This window comes from Peromyscus maniculatus, chromosome 2 (genome assembly GCF_049852395.1).
Source record: "Peromyscus maniculatus bairdii isolate BWxNUB_F1_BW_parent chromosome 2, HU_Pman_BW_mat_3.1, whole genome shotgun sequence".
NCBI lineage: Eukaryota > Metazoa > Chordata > Mammalia > Rodentia > Cricetidae > Peromyscus > Peromyscus maniculatus.
Window position 1 is genome coordinate 128,790,806 of NC_134853.1, and position 16,218 is coordinate 128,807,023.

The window sequence follows — 16,218 nt, forward strand, 5'->3', positions numbered from 1 at the left end:
CTGTGGATTCTCGCTTTAGCCCACAACCTTAACCACTGAACCATCTCTTCAGTCCAATTTTTTTTTTTTTTAATTTTAATTTTTTTGCAGTGGTGTGATCAAACCCAGGGCCTTGCACACACTAGGAAAGCATTCTACCACCAGGCTACATCCCCAGTCCCTTTGCCTGCGATTTAAATAAACAGCACAGTATAATTAACTGCCTCTACTTAATTGTCCCTAACAAATGTTGTGGCCATAAATGTAGCAACTGTAGGTCAAACATCTGCCATGTCTACATACTGCTGAAAACAGTTACATGAATATCAGCAGTAAAGACTTAGGAGAACTGACTTATATGACCTCCACTTTGGGCATTAAGTTTTGGATTTTCTTTCTTTCTTTCTTTTTAAATAGTTCTTCAAGAAGTCTGGCTAAAGTCCCATACCAGATAAAACATCCAGCCAGATGGAATCAGACTCCACACTTCTCCAGGGCCAGAAATCTAGCCCAATATTCTCTGCTCTACCAAGAATTAAAGAGCCGTTTGTTGCGGCGGTCTCCAGACACATCTAAGATTGGACCATTCCAGAAGATTTTGTAACTCTCTATTGAGAAAAATTCCAAAATTTGGCCAGACTTGGCTGGGGTTCCTATAGCCCATAAATCTTTCAGGCCCCTCTTCGGCTGTTTAGTACAAATCCCTGATTCTTACCAGAGTGGGTCCAACCCATGGAGCACATGGAGGCACAGCCTGGCTGATTTCTTCTCTGGTCAACAATATCTGTGGACATTGTTGTGTTCAGAGAGCAGCTGTATAGGTCAACTAGAACTGCAACATTTGGCAAAATCTAAGCCTCTGAATGTCATACCAAATAATTCTATATCTGTTCATTTAGTTACTGTTTAGTTATAGAGGCAATTGCATTTTAATGGTTCTTAGTCAGGCTTGGTGATGCACGCCTTTAATCCCAGCACTTGGGAAGCAGAGGCAGGTGGATCTCTGAGTTTAAAGCTAGCCTGGTCTACATAGAGAGTTCCAGAACAGCCAGGACTACATAGAGACCCTATCTTAAAAAAAAAAAAAAAAAAAAAAAAAAAAAAAAAAAAAAGATGGTTCTAAAGGAAAATGTAAGAATACATATGGTCAATAAGAGCAAATTGCTCTCAATCCTAAACCAAACTGGTTATCTGAACTCAGAGAATTCTCAGAATATCCCAAACCAGTAATTTCTTCATATAAAGAAACCTTTCTCAAATAACCTTAGAACAATCTACTGAGTGCTAATGTGCACTTGACAGTTTACAGCTACAACTACTAGCCTCACACACCTAGGGCAGATACAATCACTTCAAGATTTATTATCTGTATGTGTGTGTCACGTGTGTATGGGTAGCCAAGGAGACCGGAAGGCAGCACTGGATCCCCAGGAACTGGAAGCCACCCAACATGGGTGTTGGGTTCCAAACGTGGGTCCTCCGGTAGAGCAGCAAGTGCTTTTAACTCCAACTTAAAAAAAAAAGTTTGTGTGTGTGTGTGTGTGTGTGTGTTTGTATGTTGCCTACATGTATGTCTATGAACCACGTGTGCCTGGTGCCTGCAGAGGTCAGAAGAGGGTGTTGGATCCCCTAGAACCAGAGTTAAGGATGGTTCTGAGCCACTGTGAGGGTGTTTGGAACTGAATCCAGGTCCTTTCCAAGAGCAACAAGAACTCTCAATGGCTGAGCCAGCTCTCCAGCCCCTCAACTTTTTCTAAAAACAATGTATTACTGTTTTTACTTGTGCATATGTGTCTGTGTGAGTGAATGCCACGTGTGTGCACATACCCTAAGCGGTCAGAAGAGTGTCAGATCCTCTGGAGCTGGAGCAGTCCGCCAGACACAGGTGCTGGGGACTGAGCTCGGATCCTCTGTAAGAACAGCAGGTGTGCCTGCCGCACGCCTTTAGTCCCATCACTCAGGAGGCAGAGCCAGGCGGATCTTTGTGAGTTCAAGGCCAGCCTGGTCTACAGAGTGAGATCCAGGAAAGGCACAAAGCTACATAGAGAAACCCTGTCTCGAAAAACCAAAATAAAAGAAAGACAGACCAGCAGGCGCTCTTAACCATTCTACCCCTCTCCCTTCTCACGGAAGGTCAAACTGGATCTTCACTTACTATTAGCTCAAGTCATAAAGCTGTTAACTGCTACAGTGAGAACCAAACCACACATCTGACAGATCCCTAAGTTTCCCACAATACCAGGCTCCTCTAAATGTCTCATTGCCTCAGAAGAGAACACCATTAGCTGCAGCTTTATGTTCCTGTTTTATTCCCTTAAGGTGACACACACAGAGAGAAAACCAGAACACTTACGGAACTACCTTTTACGGAGTATTTCACATTCTAAAGAGAGCTCTTAAATTGGATGTGGTGGTGCATACCTGTTCGTAATCCCAGCCCCTGGGCTGTGGAGGCAGGAAGATCAGGAGTTCAAGGTCATCCTCAGCTCCATAGTGAGTTAGGGCTAGCCTGGGCTACAGGAGATTGTCTCAAACAAAAACTTTAATTATTACTATCTAATCTTCATCACTTCAAGAAATGGTTATTGGGGTTGGAGAGGTGGCCCAATGGTTAGGAACTTGTACTGCTCTTGCAGAGGACCTGGGTTCAGTTCCCAGCACCCATATCCAATGGCTCACAACTGCTTGTAACTCCGGTTTAAAGTTTTTTGTTTTGTTTTGCTTTTTAAATTGGCCTTAAAAACACATTACTATTGGCTTACCTCTAATGGATACTATACTGATACTAGAGATGAGATGAGTTTCTAGAACATTCAAGATATTTACAGTCTAAGGGACCTGGTCTCTTTGTAAAGAAAGAACTGAAAGCCAGTATACCTTGAATGCCTTATGCCAACTTGGCTTACAGGAGGCAGAGACCGCCTGGTCAGGTAGCAGTGTCTCAGCCGGAGGCCTCTCTGCCTCCAGCCTCCTCCTACCCAGACTTTCCATTGTTCCTCTGCTTATCCGATGCAGATGGTAGGAATCTGTGTGAAGTCATCTGGAGCAAACATAATGATTAATGCATCGACAGCCCTGGGGCCTCCACTTTTACCCCCCCAAAGCGCTAATAAACTGATCTTTCTTGCTACTTAATTCAGGATTCTGTTTTTGGTTGAAAGACTTAGGAGAGATTCCAAATGTTGTCAAAGATCAGGACAAGTCAGGCTAAGGAAGAGTTCCTAATGTCTGCTTTCATCATTAGGGTAGCAGATGGTCCATTTCAACAGACTGTAATTCTGTGACTACGTTTCCACCCTCAGACATGCCCTTCTGTGGAAACTGTTGGTAAGCTAGCTTCCCTCTCTTCCTTCCTTCCTTCCTTCCTTCCTTCCTTCCTTCCTTCCTTCCTTCCTTCCTTCCTTCCTTCCTTCCTTCCTCCTTCCCTCTCTTCCTTCCTTTTCTTCCTTTCCTTTCCTTCCTTTCTTCCATTCGTTCAATCAGTGACAGTTAAGACTGGGGAAGGGTCATCACACTAGATGCACAAGAAGCAGATTTTGCCCCTAACGAGCTCTCTGGTGGGAGACAGGAACACATTACCATGAGGGAATGATTAGTTCCCTTTTGTGACTCATGGGGACAACTTCCTGAAAGGATGAAATCTGAGTTTTCAAAGTGTGTATGGGGACAGGGGCTGAGTGACCAGGGGTGACATAGAGAACAGCGTGAGCAACCCCCCCTGGGTTGGACTCCAGTATATCAGATAACGTGCTGCACAGTGCGGATTCTTGGGAACCAAGCGCACTGCTTCCCAAGAGAACTCTCATCGTGTGTCACTGAATTTTACAAAAACCAATTCCAGTCTAGCCTTCATCCCTTCTATGCCATTGAACCAATTTTATTTTGGTCACCAATGATCGCCATGTTGCCAAATTCTGTCAGATATCAAACTACTGGACCTCACTGACCCTTCCCAATTTTGGCTGTGCTCTCTTCTGGAATTTTCCATCTACCTCTCTGACTTCTGTCTACTTGACCTCTGGTTTACCCAAGACTAACCCAAACCCTAATCCACAACTCTAAACAATACCACCCATTCCTGCGACTTTAAACTCAACCCTTTTGTGCACAGGATCCGAATGTGTCTCCGAGTAATCCAGCTGACCTCATCTTGTCTGCTCTACACCTCCCTGAATATTTCTACCTGGTATTTCTTGGGCACCCCAGACTTAAGTTCCAAAGATAAGTGTTTCAAACACTCCTGCTTCAGGTTTCGCTGTGGTCCAGCTAGGGTCCGCCCTGGCAGTAGCTAGTCACAGGCAGTTAGTCTCACCTCGGTATCTAGTTGCCAGGTTGTGCCAGTTAGCTCTAGCTCTACCTACTTCTCTACATCTGTCTCCATGACTGACAGACGCCTTGGTAGAGAGCACCATCCCCTTGCATTTAGACAGCCACTTTGCTCAGAAGGTCATCACACAGCCGTGAGGGTGGAAGCAGAAGCCATGGCAGTGTCCTGCCTTCAGTCCCTGTTCTGGAGAGCACCATCTGGTCAGACACCCCAGCTCCATCCTCTCCTGGTCCATGCGGAGTTTTGAAGTTAGGTGTGACACATGACTTTCTTGTTTTCTATTCTAATAAGAATAAATTTATTCAGTATCCTAGTAAAAATTTTGATCGCAAGTATCCAACAGTTTAAAAGTACCAAACAGATCTGTAGGTTTAAAAAATGAAACACTTCACAAATTTGTACATTATCCTTGTACAGGGGCCAGGCTAATCATCTCTAGATCATTCCAATTTAGTATTTGTGCTGCCAAAGACAGCATACAACTTTCTTTGAACAAAGGCACGTGACCAAAAGCTTTAAGCACACTACCTCTCCCTCTTCCTATGCCGTGATGGCAAGGTGGCCAGCAGCAGAGTGACAAGCATGAAGCCCTGTCTCAGCTCCCAGCGGCTGCAGAGAACGACGTACCTCACCAATGTCTTACAGAATGAACCAGACCTACGGTACGAGGCTCCCGGCCCTCCCCTCATCTCGGGCCTGTCCTTCCACTCACTGCAGTCCGCTCACGCTGACCCCTTGCAAGTTTTAGAGCAAGCCACCTTTTAACTCAGCATTCTTCACTTACTCCGAGCCTTCTTAACCTTCCGCTCTCAGCTTAACAATGGCATCTTCATAGCTGTCTCTAACGACATCACAAAGACTGTCCCTGCAGCCCCCAGCACATCAGTCTGTGATGATCCCTCCTCTCTGTGATTGCCTCCCTGACTGCCCTGAAAACAGGAGGGGGAGGGGCTCCCCAGCATCTCTGGAGCTTGCACTGCGCCGTTTGGATGTTGAGCCTTCTGTTCCCACAGGATCGGCCGAAAGCCCATTTCTAGAACCTCTTGTCATCAGAGGGCAGAAGGAGCGGTGAACGCAAACTACTGAGAAATCAGGCATTGCACTTTCTTCTTGGTCTTTCTTCTCAGAGTGAAGAAGCCACTCTGATTAGGAAGATGGTCTATTCCTTGAATCCCTCTACGGGACTTGAGGTCAACCTGTCGTGGTTTAATTTACCCTCAGGTACTATCACCAAATGCCTTGTTGGTCACAGAACACAGAAAGCTAATGGTCTCAGGGACCTGAGCAAGTCCTGAACACATTAACAAGGACCACGAATATTCAGGACGAATAGAGCAACCTGACTTTTTTTTTTAGCCTCTGACCTCCTTTGTGAAGGAACAACAAAAGCTGGACCTACAGCTGGGCATAGTGTCACACACCTTCGATCCCAACACTCAGAGGCAGAGACAGGAGGATTACCACAAGTTCAAGACCAACTGGGGCTATATGGAGAGTTCAGGCAAGCCAAAATTACAAAATAAGACTTTGTCTCAAACCTCCTCGCCAAAAAGCAATCAATCAATCCAAGGGACAGCCGAGCTCCCAGTGAGAAGACCAGCCCAGCAGGAGACTTAGATCTGTCTTCTAACAACTCAGGAAACAGCACCCAGACAAGCAGTTATTTCCCTGCCTAAGAGAGGCAGTCTCCTGGTCAAGTGTCCTTCCCACACGCACCACCTCCCCAATCAAGAACTAGCAACTGTGTGAGAGCAACTGGTAGATCATGTCCATGTCACACCTGAGTTCTAAGGCCCCAGTGTTTTCTTTGCTCCATAGACTAGAGAGTCCCGGGCAAAAAGAACATACACAATAAAAACGGAGATAGGAAGAGCTATTTTAATTTTCTTTTTAAATCTTCCAAAAGCATTATTTTTATCCAAACCTAAGTTATAACAAAGAGCATTAGAATCAGAAAAACTAGGAAGATAGATGCAGACAATCAAATGTATGAAAAAACAATTGTGAGACTCAGTTTATGAACTTATTAATAGGAAGTTAGAATTGAAGCCTGTGCCCCTGGAAGAAACTTCATTCTATTGTGTTTAGCAATGGCATCCAATGGCTCTAGTCCCCCAATTTTTTAAAAGATGCCTATTAAAAAAATATTTTAAAAACAGCTCTGTTCAGCTGTAAATTCCCTCCTAAGCTCTGACCATAATTCTTGTATTTTATTTGGGAAGAAAAGAACTGTTTCTGATGGCATGAAATGCACATTTTCAAAGTTTTTTCTTTTTTCTTTTTTTAAAACTTAGTAAGAATTTTATTTTAAGAACTATTAGAGAGAACTTGATGCAGGTAATTAAGTGCGAGACACCAACTCCTGGTAACTATGGAAGTCTGTTTCTTCTCCAGTCCCCCAAGAGGAACTCTCACACCAAGTGTTCCGCACAATGATCCTTAAATACACTCCTAAGCAAAACAAGAGCTTTGTTTACAGTCTTTAGATTACCGTTCTGAATTTTATTCTGAAACGCCAATTTACCCCAAACCATCATTGACATAGTAGCTTTGTCGTGCACAGTTGTACTCAAGTTCTCAAAGCAGCAGCAGCAGCAGTCTGGGAGGCCCAATTCACCCCCAGCTCGGGAAAACCTCGATTGGCCACACCCACTTAGCAACAAATCGACCTCATGCTATCCAGGAAGTGTCAGTCTAAGCCCTGACAAGGAGCCATGGATATCTACATATCTACACATCTCATCGTGTGTTCTGGGGTTGCTGAGGGAGCTCTTCACAGCTTGGCTTTGCCGGGCTGAAGCTGAAGGTTCTGCAGTTTCATCGCCAGAGCCATGTTACCAGCAATTTTCAGTTTACCTTGAAAGAAGGCCTGTGAGTGATAAAAAAAATACCATTCATTAGTTGGCGGGTTTTGTTCAGCATTTGCTAGTGTTTCTAGACTATTAAGGCCTGAGATCATCTATCAGGTCCTTAACCTTCTGCAAAAGACAAACCTTAGCTTTCTGGGACAGATTCAGAACAAGATCCCTTAAAAGGAAGAATTCCCAACAGCCATGCTTTATGTAAATGAAAGGAATCCCCAAATTCCCTTCTCTTAAAAGTTGGGGCTCTCTACCTCAAATGTAGTATACCTTGTTCAAATGCTAGGCAAAACAGATCCACAGTAGATGAATTTGCTTTAAAATATTACTGGGCTTAAAACATGAAATGAAATTTTCCACAGGTTGCTGCGAGAGAAAGCACACTCAAGCCCAGCTGGAAAGTCCCAGGATTCAGTGGATGGTCAACTCCACCACGGCTCTGCTCTGCTCAGCTTTCCCCAAAGGACTGGTCCCTGCAGAGGACAGCCCCTGTTCCCGAGGTATTTCTGTTCCTCGCGCTCAGAGAGAAGCCTCAGCCACTCTGAAGGGTAGAGCCACAAACTGTTCCATTTAACAAGGCTGGGGATTAGATCACATGACATTTGCTAAATTTACTGTGTAACAAAATCCTAGGGAGACTCAGAAGTAACAAAATGAGAAATATACATGACTTCTGCTATGACTTTAGTGTTTTAACTCAGTCTTTGAAATAAGGAAGAGCTGGCTGAGAGAGGTTTCTGGGAGTCTCAGAAGCAAGCAGCGTTGCTGGGTTTTTCCACACCCTGGTAGGGATCACCAACACTCCCATTCCCCAGTAAGGACAAACTAAATATTTCCTTTTTATATGGCACAACTCCTTCTGTCTGATGACTTAAAGGTCAGGTGTCTCAGAACACAATATATTTAACATATGTTATTTAAAAATACAAACCAGCTGTACAACTGAAATGCACCACCTTCTCCTTTTAAAGCTACAGGAGAAAATAATGGAGAAAGCATGAGCATCCCCCACGAGAATCCAAGCCTGAGAACCATGTTAATCTGGCCCTAGGTATTCTTTGTGCTTCTCTGTTGGCCGGATCACTGCTTTGTTTCAACTACAGCCAAACACTGGAATTAGAATTTCCACTGCACTGAACGATTCCCAGTCAAATCCTCTACCAAGCATCAGGAAAGGCCATTAGCACATTCACAGAGAGGTCTGCTACTTGAATCTTCAGTTCCTCTGGGTGTTAACAGGTGCTGAAGGAAAGCAAGCTGATACCATGCCCCCTCAAACGCTTGTTCCTAGATAAACTAGAGAACAAGGACATCGGATGTGTGAGGGGCGAGCCTCTGCCAGAGCTGTGTGGTGTGCACAGAATGGGCGCAGCAGCTGGGAAGAGGGTGACAGCCAGCTCCTGTGCTGGTGGCCTCTGTCCCATCCAGGTTTCTGGAGCGGACTGTGGGTGGTGATGTCAGCGCTGGGGTGGGTGTTTCACTGAAGCATCACAGATGCACACTGCTCAGTCACGGCATTGCTGAGACATGCTTAGTTGCTAAGAAAACCCATTTAAACAGGAAAAGGAGCGGGAGCCAGATTCAGTTTTGTCCGTCATCAGTTACCTGGGAATACCAGAGACAAGATCTGAAGCAGCTAAGACAACAACAAAAAACGAAGTTAGACTAGAGGGAAGGTCTTGGGTTTCTTTTCTGCTAATGGGAGGCTTGCTGTCTCCAGTCCTCTTGACCCTGTTGATAAAGAAGGTTCCTTGACAACTCTGGGACCAGGGGGAACCATATGAGGCATGTGTACATTTTAGATAAATACACCTTTTAATCTAACAACTGTTGATAGCAACCTAAAACCACCAGGCATTGTACTGCTGTAGAACCCCCGAGAACACATGATGTGTTTGGTCTTCTGTGGCACTCGAGATCTACCAGGGATGAGACAGACTCAGGACAAGTGCTCAGCTCAGCCAGGAGAGGAACTGTACTCAACAACTCAGTCAGTCCTTGAGGAGCTGATTTGAAAAGGCAAGTCTGTCAGGGAGCAGAGTTTAGGCAAAAAGAACTTGGGCACCAAGAGGAACACAGAAGGCCCTTTTTACAGTCACTACCACCTCTTGCTTCCTCAATGTGTCCCTTTCTACTGAGCCTTGTTAACTCTGTATGTTAAGCCTTTCCTGAGATTCCTTCCACATGTGGGCTGACCACAGCCAGGAATGGTACCTTAGACCTTACCATGGATCTTAGCAGCTGTGCTTGGTGTGTGTGTACGTGCATGCATGTGTGCATGTGTGTATGTGTGTGTGTGTGTGTGTGTGTGTGTGTGTGTGTGTATACATACACCAAGAGCAGAGGTCAACACTGGGTGTCTTCACCTTATTTTCTGAGACAGCTCTCATTGTGAGCTCCAAGGATTCATGTGTCTTTGCCTCCCCAGCACTGAGATGGCAGACGTATACGTATGCCCAGCTTCTTCCCATGAGTGCTGGCGATCCAAACTCAGGTTCTCATGTTTGTGCGGCACGCACTTCACAGAAATCTGTTTCTTACCACACTAAGTGCAGGGACTACCTCAGGTTCCCCTGGCACTTCTAACACAGAGATGGTATTGTTCACATACGTCTGTGACATCGTACTTACCGACTGAGGATTCATTTTCCCAGTCATCAAAGCCAGCAAATCCGAGTCAGCCATGGTGATAGTGCAGTCAGCCTTCTTATCTACAGCAGACACACGCAAGAGAAAAGAAGAAGAGAAGAAAGCATTCAGGACATGACACTTGGAGACCACTCCATGCACGAGACTCACAGCTGAAGCAGCAAGAGGACCCCGGCACTCAGGGACACTTCTGCCGCAGTCTGGTAAGATGGGGTAACCTTGATGTTCAGTAACAGGAATGAGTTAAGAAAGCGCAGTGCGTTCTTATACTGGAACACAAGACAGCCAGGGTCTGGACGGCGAAGGTCTGGTATTTGTGACAACAGTGATATAGAGGTAGTGACAAAGTAAACCCCCAATAATGACCTCATTTTGCTTAAAAATAGTATTCAACGATAGAAATGAAAGAAAAACAACTGTCGTCTTAGACACGGATATGTTACGGTTACTGTGGTTGACAGACTCAGGGTGGCCCTCGTGATCGCTGCCTACCTTTGCACAGTCCCCTGGGCCAGTGTGAGCAACACCTGTGCCTTGCTCCTGCCACGGGAAGGTGCTGGAATGGAATCCACAGGATTTACCCTAACAAGCGCCCATCTTGCCAGCAAACTCACACTTGCACTCCTCCTGGCTCTGATCAGCCAGCTGTGTATGCAAACTTCCCTAGAGAGGGCCACACTTTCCAAGGAGCCGGGGGCAACTGAGGCTGTCATTCTCACAGCCACAGGAAACACATTCTGCCAAAAACCTGGCTTAGCCTGGACGCCGAAACCAATCAAGCCTCCAGATGGGGCCCAGCCCCGGCCACTAACTTGATGGCAGTTTTATGTAACCCTGTGCAAGAGAATCAAGTTGGGCTGTCATCAGCTTCTTAACCATTGGAAATGTGAGGTGATAAAGAAATGTGTCCATTCCCCCACTATGTAGCCCAGGCTGGCCCCAAACTGGATTACAAGTACACGCCACCAAGGGAATGTATATATTTTTTTAAGCCATTAAAGTCATGACGATTTGTTTTGCAGTCAGAAGAAATTAACATAATTACATAAATATGGGATTAATCAACATTTCTGGTAAAAGATCAGACACTAAATAGTGTGGGCTTTGAAGGTCACCAGGTCTCTATCACAATTCGCTATTCTATACAGTGCAAAAGCAGCACAGATAACATGCCAGTGAGTAGCAGGGTCCAGCAAAGGGGTCCTTTTTTTGTTTTTTTATTTATTTATTCATTTCGGGGTTGTGTGTGTTCATATACACATCCACACACTTATGCCCATGTACAACATAGTGTGTATGCATCAGAAGACAACTTGAGGGAGTAAATTTTCTCCGACTGTGAGTTCCGGACTCAAGTGCCTTTAGCCACTGAGCCATTTCACCAGCCTCCCCCCAAAAAAACTCAAAGCAGTGTCAGAGGGAGGGAAAGGCACCTCCAACTCACGGATCTACAATCTGTGTCCAGAACACTGAAGGAATTCCTACCACTCAGCGGCGAGCAGGTAGGGGGGGGCTGGGGAATGGCTGGGGTGCTTGCACACGTACAAGGACCTGAGTTCGGATCCCCAGTGCCCACAAAAGCTGGGTGCAGCCGGGCAGCAGTGCAAACCTTTAGTCCCAGCACTCAGGAGGTGGAGGCAGGTGCATTTCTGAGTTTGAGGCCAGCCTGGTCTACAGAGAAAGTTCGAGGACAGCCAGGGCTACACAGGGAAACATTCTCAAAAAACCAAAAACCCTGGGTATAACCTCAGCGCTGGACGGTGGAGGGAGGGTGGAGACCTGAAGGTTGCTGGTGCTTGTGGGCCTCAAACCCTGCTCCAGGTTTAGGTTCAGTGAGAGATTTTTGTCTCAGAGGAACAAGGCAAAGTGACAGGTCAGGACCCCACATGTGTGCACTTGAACGTACACATACAAATGTGCAAGGCCACCCTGGAACTCTCAAGGTAGACCAGGCTGGCCTTGAACTCACAGAGATCTGCCTATCTCTGTCTCCCAAATGCTGGGATTAAAGGTGTATGCCAGCACGGCCCAGCCTAAAGGGTTTTTGTTTTGTTTGGTAGATTTTATTGAGTATAAATTATAGCCTGATAGACATGACTTTAAAAAAACTGCCAGTTCCAAGTACTATAAAAAAATATGAGGCAACTGAATATAAAACAGGCACTATAGCAAAACCCTGACGGTGACGCACTTTATGACCTAACACTCCCACCCCAAAGAAATGTCCCAGGATGTGATAAAATGTCCAGAACAGCTTTCTTAAGACCTAAATTGGGAACAAGGCAAGGCAGGCGCAACCTACAACAAGTCAATGCTGGGGTTGGGGCATGGTCAAGACGAGCAGTCAAGAAGAGCCTTCACTGCCTGCCATCATTTGCCCGCATCCTACACTGCTGAACAGGAGGCCAACGTAAAAAGAAACAACTACGGGATGATTCCGTCAACAGCTCCTAAAATAAGTAACACTCCATCTGTGGTGACAGAATCTGCAACAAGGGTTCCTTTTTGGGGTGGATGGTATGAGGAGGGGCCTTAGGGAGGCTTCTGGAATGCTGGAATGCAGCAACATTCTGAAGCCTCCTGATCTGGGAGGTGTATTATTCTGCAAATATTCATCAAGAGAGTACTTCAGAGCTATGCCCTTTGCCACAGGCTAGACTTCAATAAAAGTTACCCAAGTGAAACAGAGTAAGAAAACAGGCGGTGGGCTAGACCTGGTCCATAATCTGCCACTTCCTAGACTAGACGGTAGAACTGTGGGAGGAAACGTCTACCCTCGTTTTATTCCTCCATCTTTTTCTAACCTTTTATACTAACTGTCCGTTACTCAGTGTCTTAAAGAGTATTCATTTGGGTATCATTAAGTATGATAGAAGAAGACTGGACCACAAAGATTAACATCCCATTGTTGAATTAGCCATGAGGACCATGGGCAGCCAGAGGTTTCCAGCAGAATGGACAAGCTCCCCCTTAGCAGCCAGTGTGTTAGGCAATCAGCCAGTGGAACAGGGCCAATAGTGGACTCCTCATTTTATAAGGGATTAGCTCAAATAAAAGCTGGCCTTTCCCCCAACCAAGCCACCTTCGACCCTCTACCTTTTACTTACTACATTTATCTAAGACTATATTATATACTTGTATAGATTTTCTATCTGTATTTGCACAAAGAATGAGAAACTTCACGGAGGCAGGATCCACCTCAGTCTTGTTTAATATTACGTCCCCAAGTCCCCAGAAGAGGGTGTCACAAATAAAGAGCAGACAATAATCTGGACCCGAAGAAAAGAGACAGGGGCCAGGACTGGCAAAGCATGCCTGTAACTCCAGCACTCAGAAGGCTGAGGCAGGAGACTGCCCTGACTGGATGGATGCTCTCATCACTGCTCAGCAGGCCAGGGTGACAGTGAGAACCAAGGCAAGCCTGGCTGGGATGCATAGTAATACTTGAGTAATACCTCAAGCTGTCTGTAACTCCAGCTCCAGGAGATCCACGATCCTGGACTCCACAGGCACTGACACACACATACCCACACAGAGATACACACATGAACTCATAATTAAGAAGAAAAAAATTGAGAGAGAGAGAGAGAGAGAGAGAGAGAGAGAGAGAGAGAGAGAGAGAGAGATGGCTTACCCAGCATGGTAGTACACACCTTTAATCCCAGTACTTGGGAGGCAGAGGCAGGCTGATCTCTGTGAGTTCAAGGCCAGCCTGGTCTACAGAGTGAGTTCCAGGCCAGCCCAGACTTTTTTACATGGGGAAAAAAAAACCCAAATGGGGAAAAATAAAGACAAACAAAAACAAAGGTGCCTGACATGGTGGTACACACCTTTAATCCCAGCATTTAGGAGGGAGAGGCCAGCCTGGTCTACCTAACGAATCCCAGGAGAGCCAGGGTACATAGTGAGATTGTCTCAAAAAGAGGAAGGGAGGAAAAGACAGGGAAGAGCATTAGAGAAGGCACACCACATTACTAAATAACTAAAGCAAGACGAAGAGAAGCTTTCACACTGGGGACTGACATCCAATGGCCATTTCCACTAGAGCTGCCAAAACAATTTTCTAACTATAAGACGAAAAGCCTGAAACTTTCAAAATGAAGACAATTTACTGGCTAGAAAATCAAATCCTACTGCAAATACCTAATATCAAAGAGCAGGTAGGGGGTGGAGAGTGGGGGAGCTAACTAATGAGACAGCTGGACCTGATTCTGTCATTCCCAGTGGCTCTGGGAAGTGACATCTGCTCTGCAGTGACTACTGAGATCTCTCCATGCTGAGCGTGGACAACTCTGTCTCCTCTGACTACATCTACTGAGATCTCTCCATGCTGAGCGTGGACAACTCTGTCTCCTCTGACTACATCTACTGAGATCTCACCATGCTGAGCGTGGACAACTCTGTCTCCTCTGACTACATCTACTGAGATCTCACCATGCTGAGCGTGGACAGCTCTGTCTCCTCTGACTACATCTACTGAGATCTCTCCATGCTGAGCGTGGACAACTCTGTCTCCTCTGACTACATCTACTGAGATCTCACCATGCTGAGCGTGGACAGCTCTGTCTCCTCTGACTACATCTACTGAGATCTCTCCATGCTGAGCGTGGACAACTCTGTCTCCTCTGACTACATCTACTGAGATCTCACCCTGCCGAGCGTGGACAACTCTGTTCTCCTCTGACTTTATAAAAACCCCATGCAAGTGAGAGAGATCAAATGACTTGCCTAAGATCACACAGTGGCTGCATCTAAGAAAAATTAGTATTTAACATATTGATTCGTGAAGTCTTACGATGCTAGGTGCTTTAAGACCCTGTATCTCATTTAATTCCCACAACAGCTCTACTGACAGAAACCACCTTCAGCCATTTTCTAGAGGAGACAATTAGATGCAGGGAAGGAATGTACCTTGCCTAAGAGACTGAGCCAGGATCTGAACCCAGGCTTGAGAGCCTCCAAAGGCTCATCATAGTGTACCTGGGGACGGGAGACCCAGAGGCATTCTCTACCCTGCTGTCCATGAAGGGTCAGGGTGAGAACTCAGTAACTTAGGGCAGAAGGAAGGAATGAGAAAATAACACTGCTGTGGGATGTTCTGTATGTCCTGTGGGAGCCCGTTCTTGGGTTCCTCGTGGCTTTACCCAGCAGGTCAGCATAGAGGATGATTAGGACCACGGGTCTGAGTGCAGGTGTCTGAGATGATCTGCACTTGGCTGTGCTGGGGGATGGTCTGTATGTCAAGTTGCTCTGATTGGTCAATTAATAAAACACTGATTGGCCGTGGCTAGGCAGGAAGTATAGGCAGGACTAACGGTGAGGAGAAATAAAAGAACAGGAAGGCGGAAGGAGTCACTGCCTGCAGCAGCCGCCAGGACAAGGAAGATGTAAAGTATTGGTAAGCCACGAGCCACGTGGCAAGGTATAGATTTGTAGAAATATATTAATTTAAGCTATAAGGACAGTTAGCAAGAAGCCTGCCACGGTCATATAGTTTGTAAGCAAAATAAGTCTCTGTGTTTACTTGGTTGGGTCTGAGCGGCTGTGGGACTGGCAGGTGACAAAGATTTGTCCTGACTGTGGGCAAGGCAGGAAAACTCTAGCTACATAACATATCTTGTTAGAAGTTGACATCTGGGAGAGATGCTATGTGAGATGTTTCAAAGAAGTCAAGGGAGAGAAGGAACTCAGAAGGTAATAGAAGGCATCCAAGAAGCCAAAAAAGATGATGGAAAACACATTTACAAGTGTTTAACATAATCATGTGTATACCACTACCACACTCTTTTGAAAGCAGATGAACAAAATACGTGTATAAACCTTACTTTTTAACAGTAACAAAACTCTCCTGATGGTAAGTACACACCAGAAGAACTAGCAATTCTCCTCGCAGTGCCAGTTCAAACTAGGACATATTACTGAGGCTTTAACATAGCTAATATCTAACAAACGGGCATTTGTTGTGGATGTAAGGGGAACTGGCAGTTTCCAGTATTGGCTTTTACAGGCTAAGCCCACATTTCAACACGACTCCGGGCTGTCAACAGGTGTCAGGTTTAGCAGCAATGACCCTGCCCCAGGTTACCCCCATTCAGGTCTGGAAAAAGGCACCTGAAACGGGGAGACCAGACCTCAGGTGTCCGTGCAGGGAGCAGGGCCTTTCCGACATCATTCAATAGCCTTCTATAAGCAAACCATTAAACCATCTTTCATGACCAACCAACCAACAGCACAGGAGAACTCTGAAGATTACTTTAGCATCTGTCAGGAAATATAATTCTAAGTAACTAGGAGCCTTTATTTATGTTCTAACTGCCACTCCTGCTGGATACAGTGGCCCATGCCTTTAATCCTAGTGCTTGGGCAGCAGAGCAGTTAGTTCTCTCTGGCCCTGCTCACTCC

At 45.7% G+C, this 16,218-nt stretch overlaps 1 protein-coding gene and 1 non-coding gene across 4 annotated transcripts in view; both read right to left on the reverse strand.

The window, feature by feature from the left end:
* Positions 1-4,678: 4,678 nt before the first annotated feature.
* Positions 4,679-4,783, reverse strand: LOC121827695 (U6 spliceosomal RNA). Its single transcript, XR_006070011.1, has one exon. It is a non-coding gene; the product is annotated as a U6 spliceosomal RNA (small nuclear RNA).
* A 1,387-nt stretch (positions 4,784-6,170) lies between these two features.
* The window catches only part of Scp2 (sterol carrier protein 2), an 87,337-nt gene continuing 77,289 nt past the window's right edge, over positions 6,171-16,218 (reverse strand). For 2 of the 3 annotated variants that reach the window (XM_006977724.4, XM_076564694.1), the window contains exons 15-16: positions 9,799-9,878; positions 6,171-7,175 (exon numbers count right to left, since the gene is read on the reverse strand). In XM_006977724.4, coding sequence (XP_006977786.1) covers positions 7,080-7,175; positions 9,799-9,878 — 176 coding nt within the window. In that variant the 3' untranslated portion in view covers positions 6,171-7,079. The remainder of the gene's footprint in view (positions 7,176-9,798; positions 9,879-16,218) is intronic. The other variant, XR_013049274.1, reaches the window with a different exon arrangement.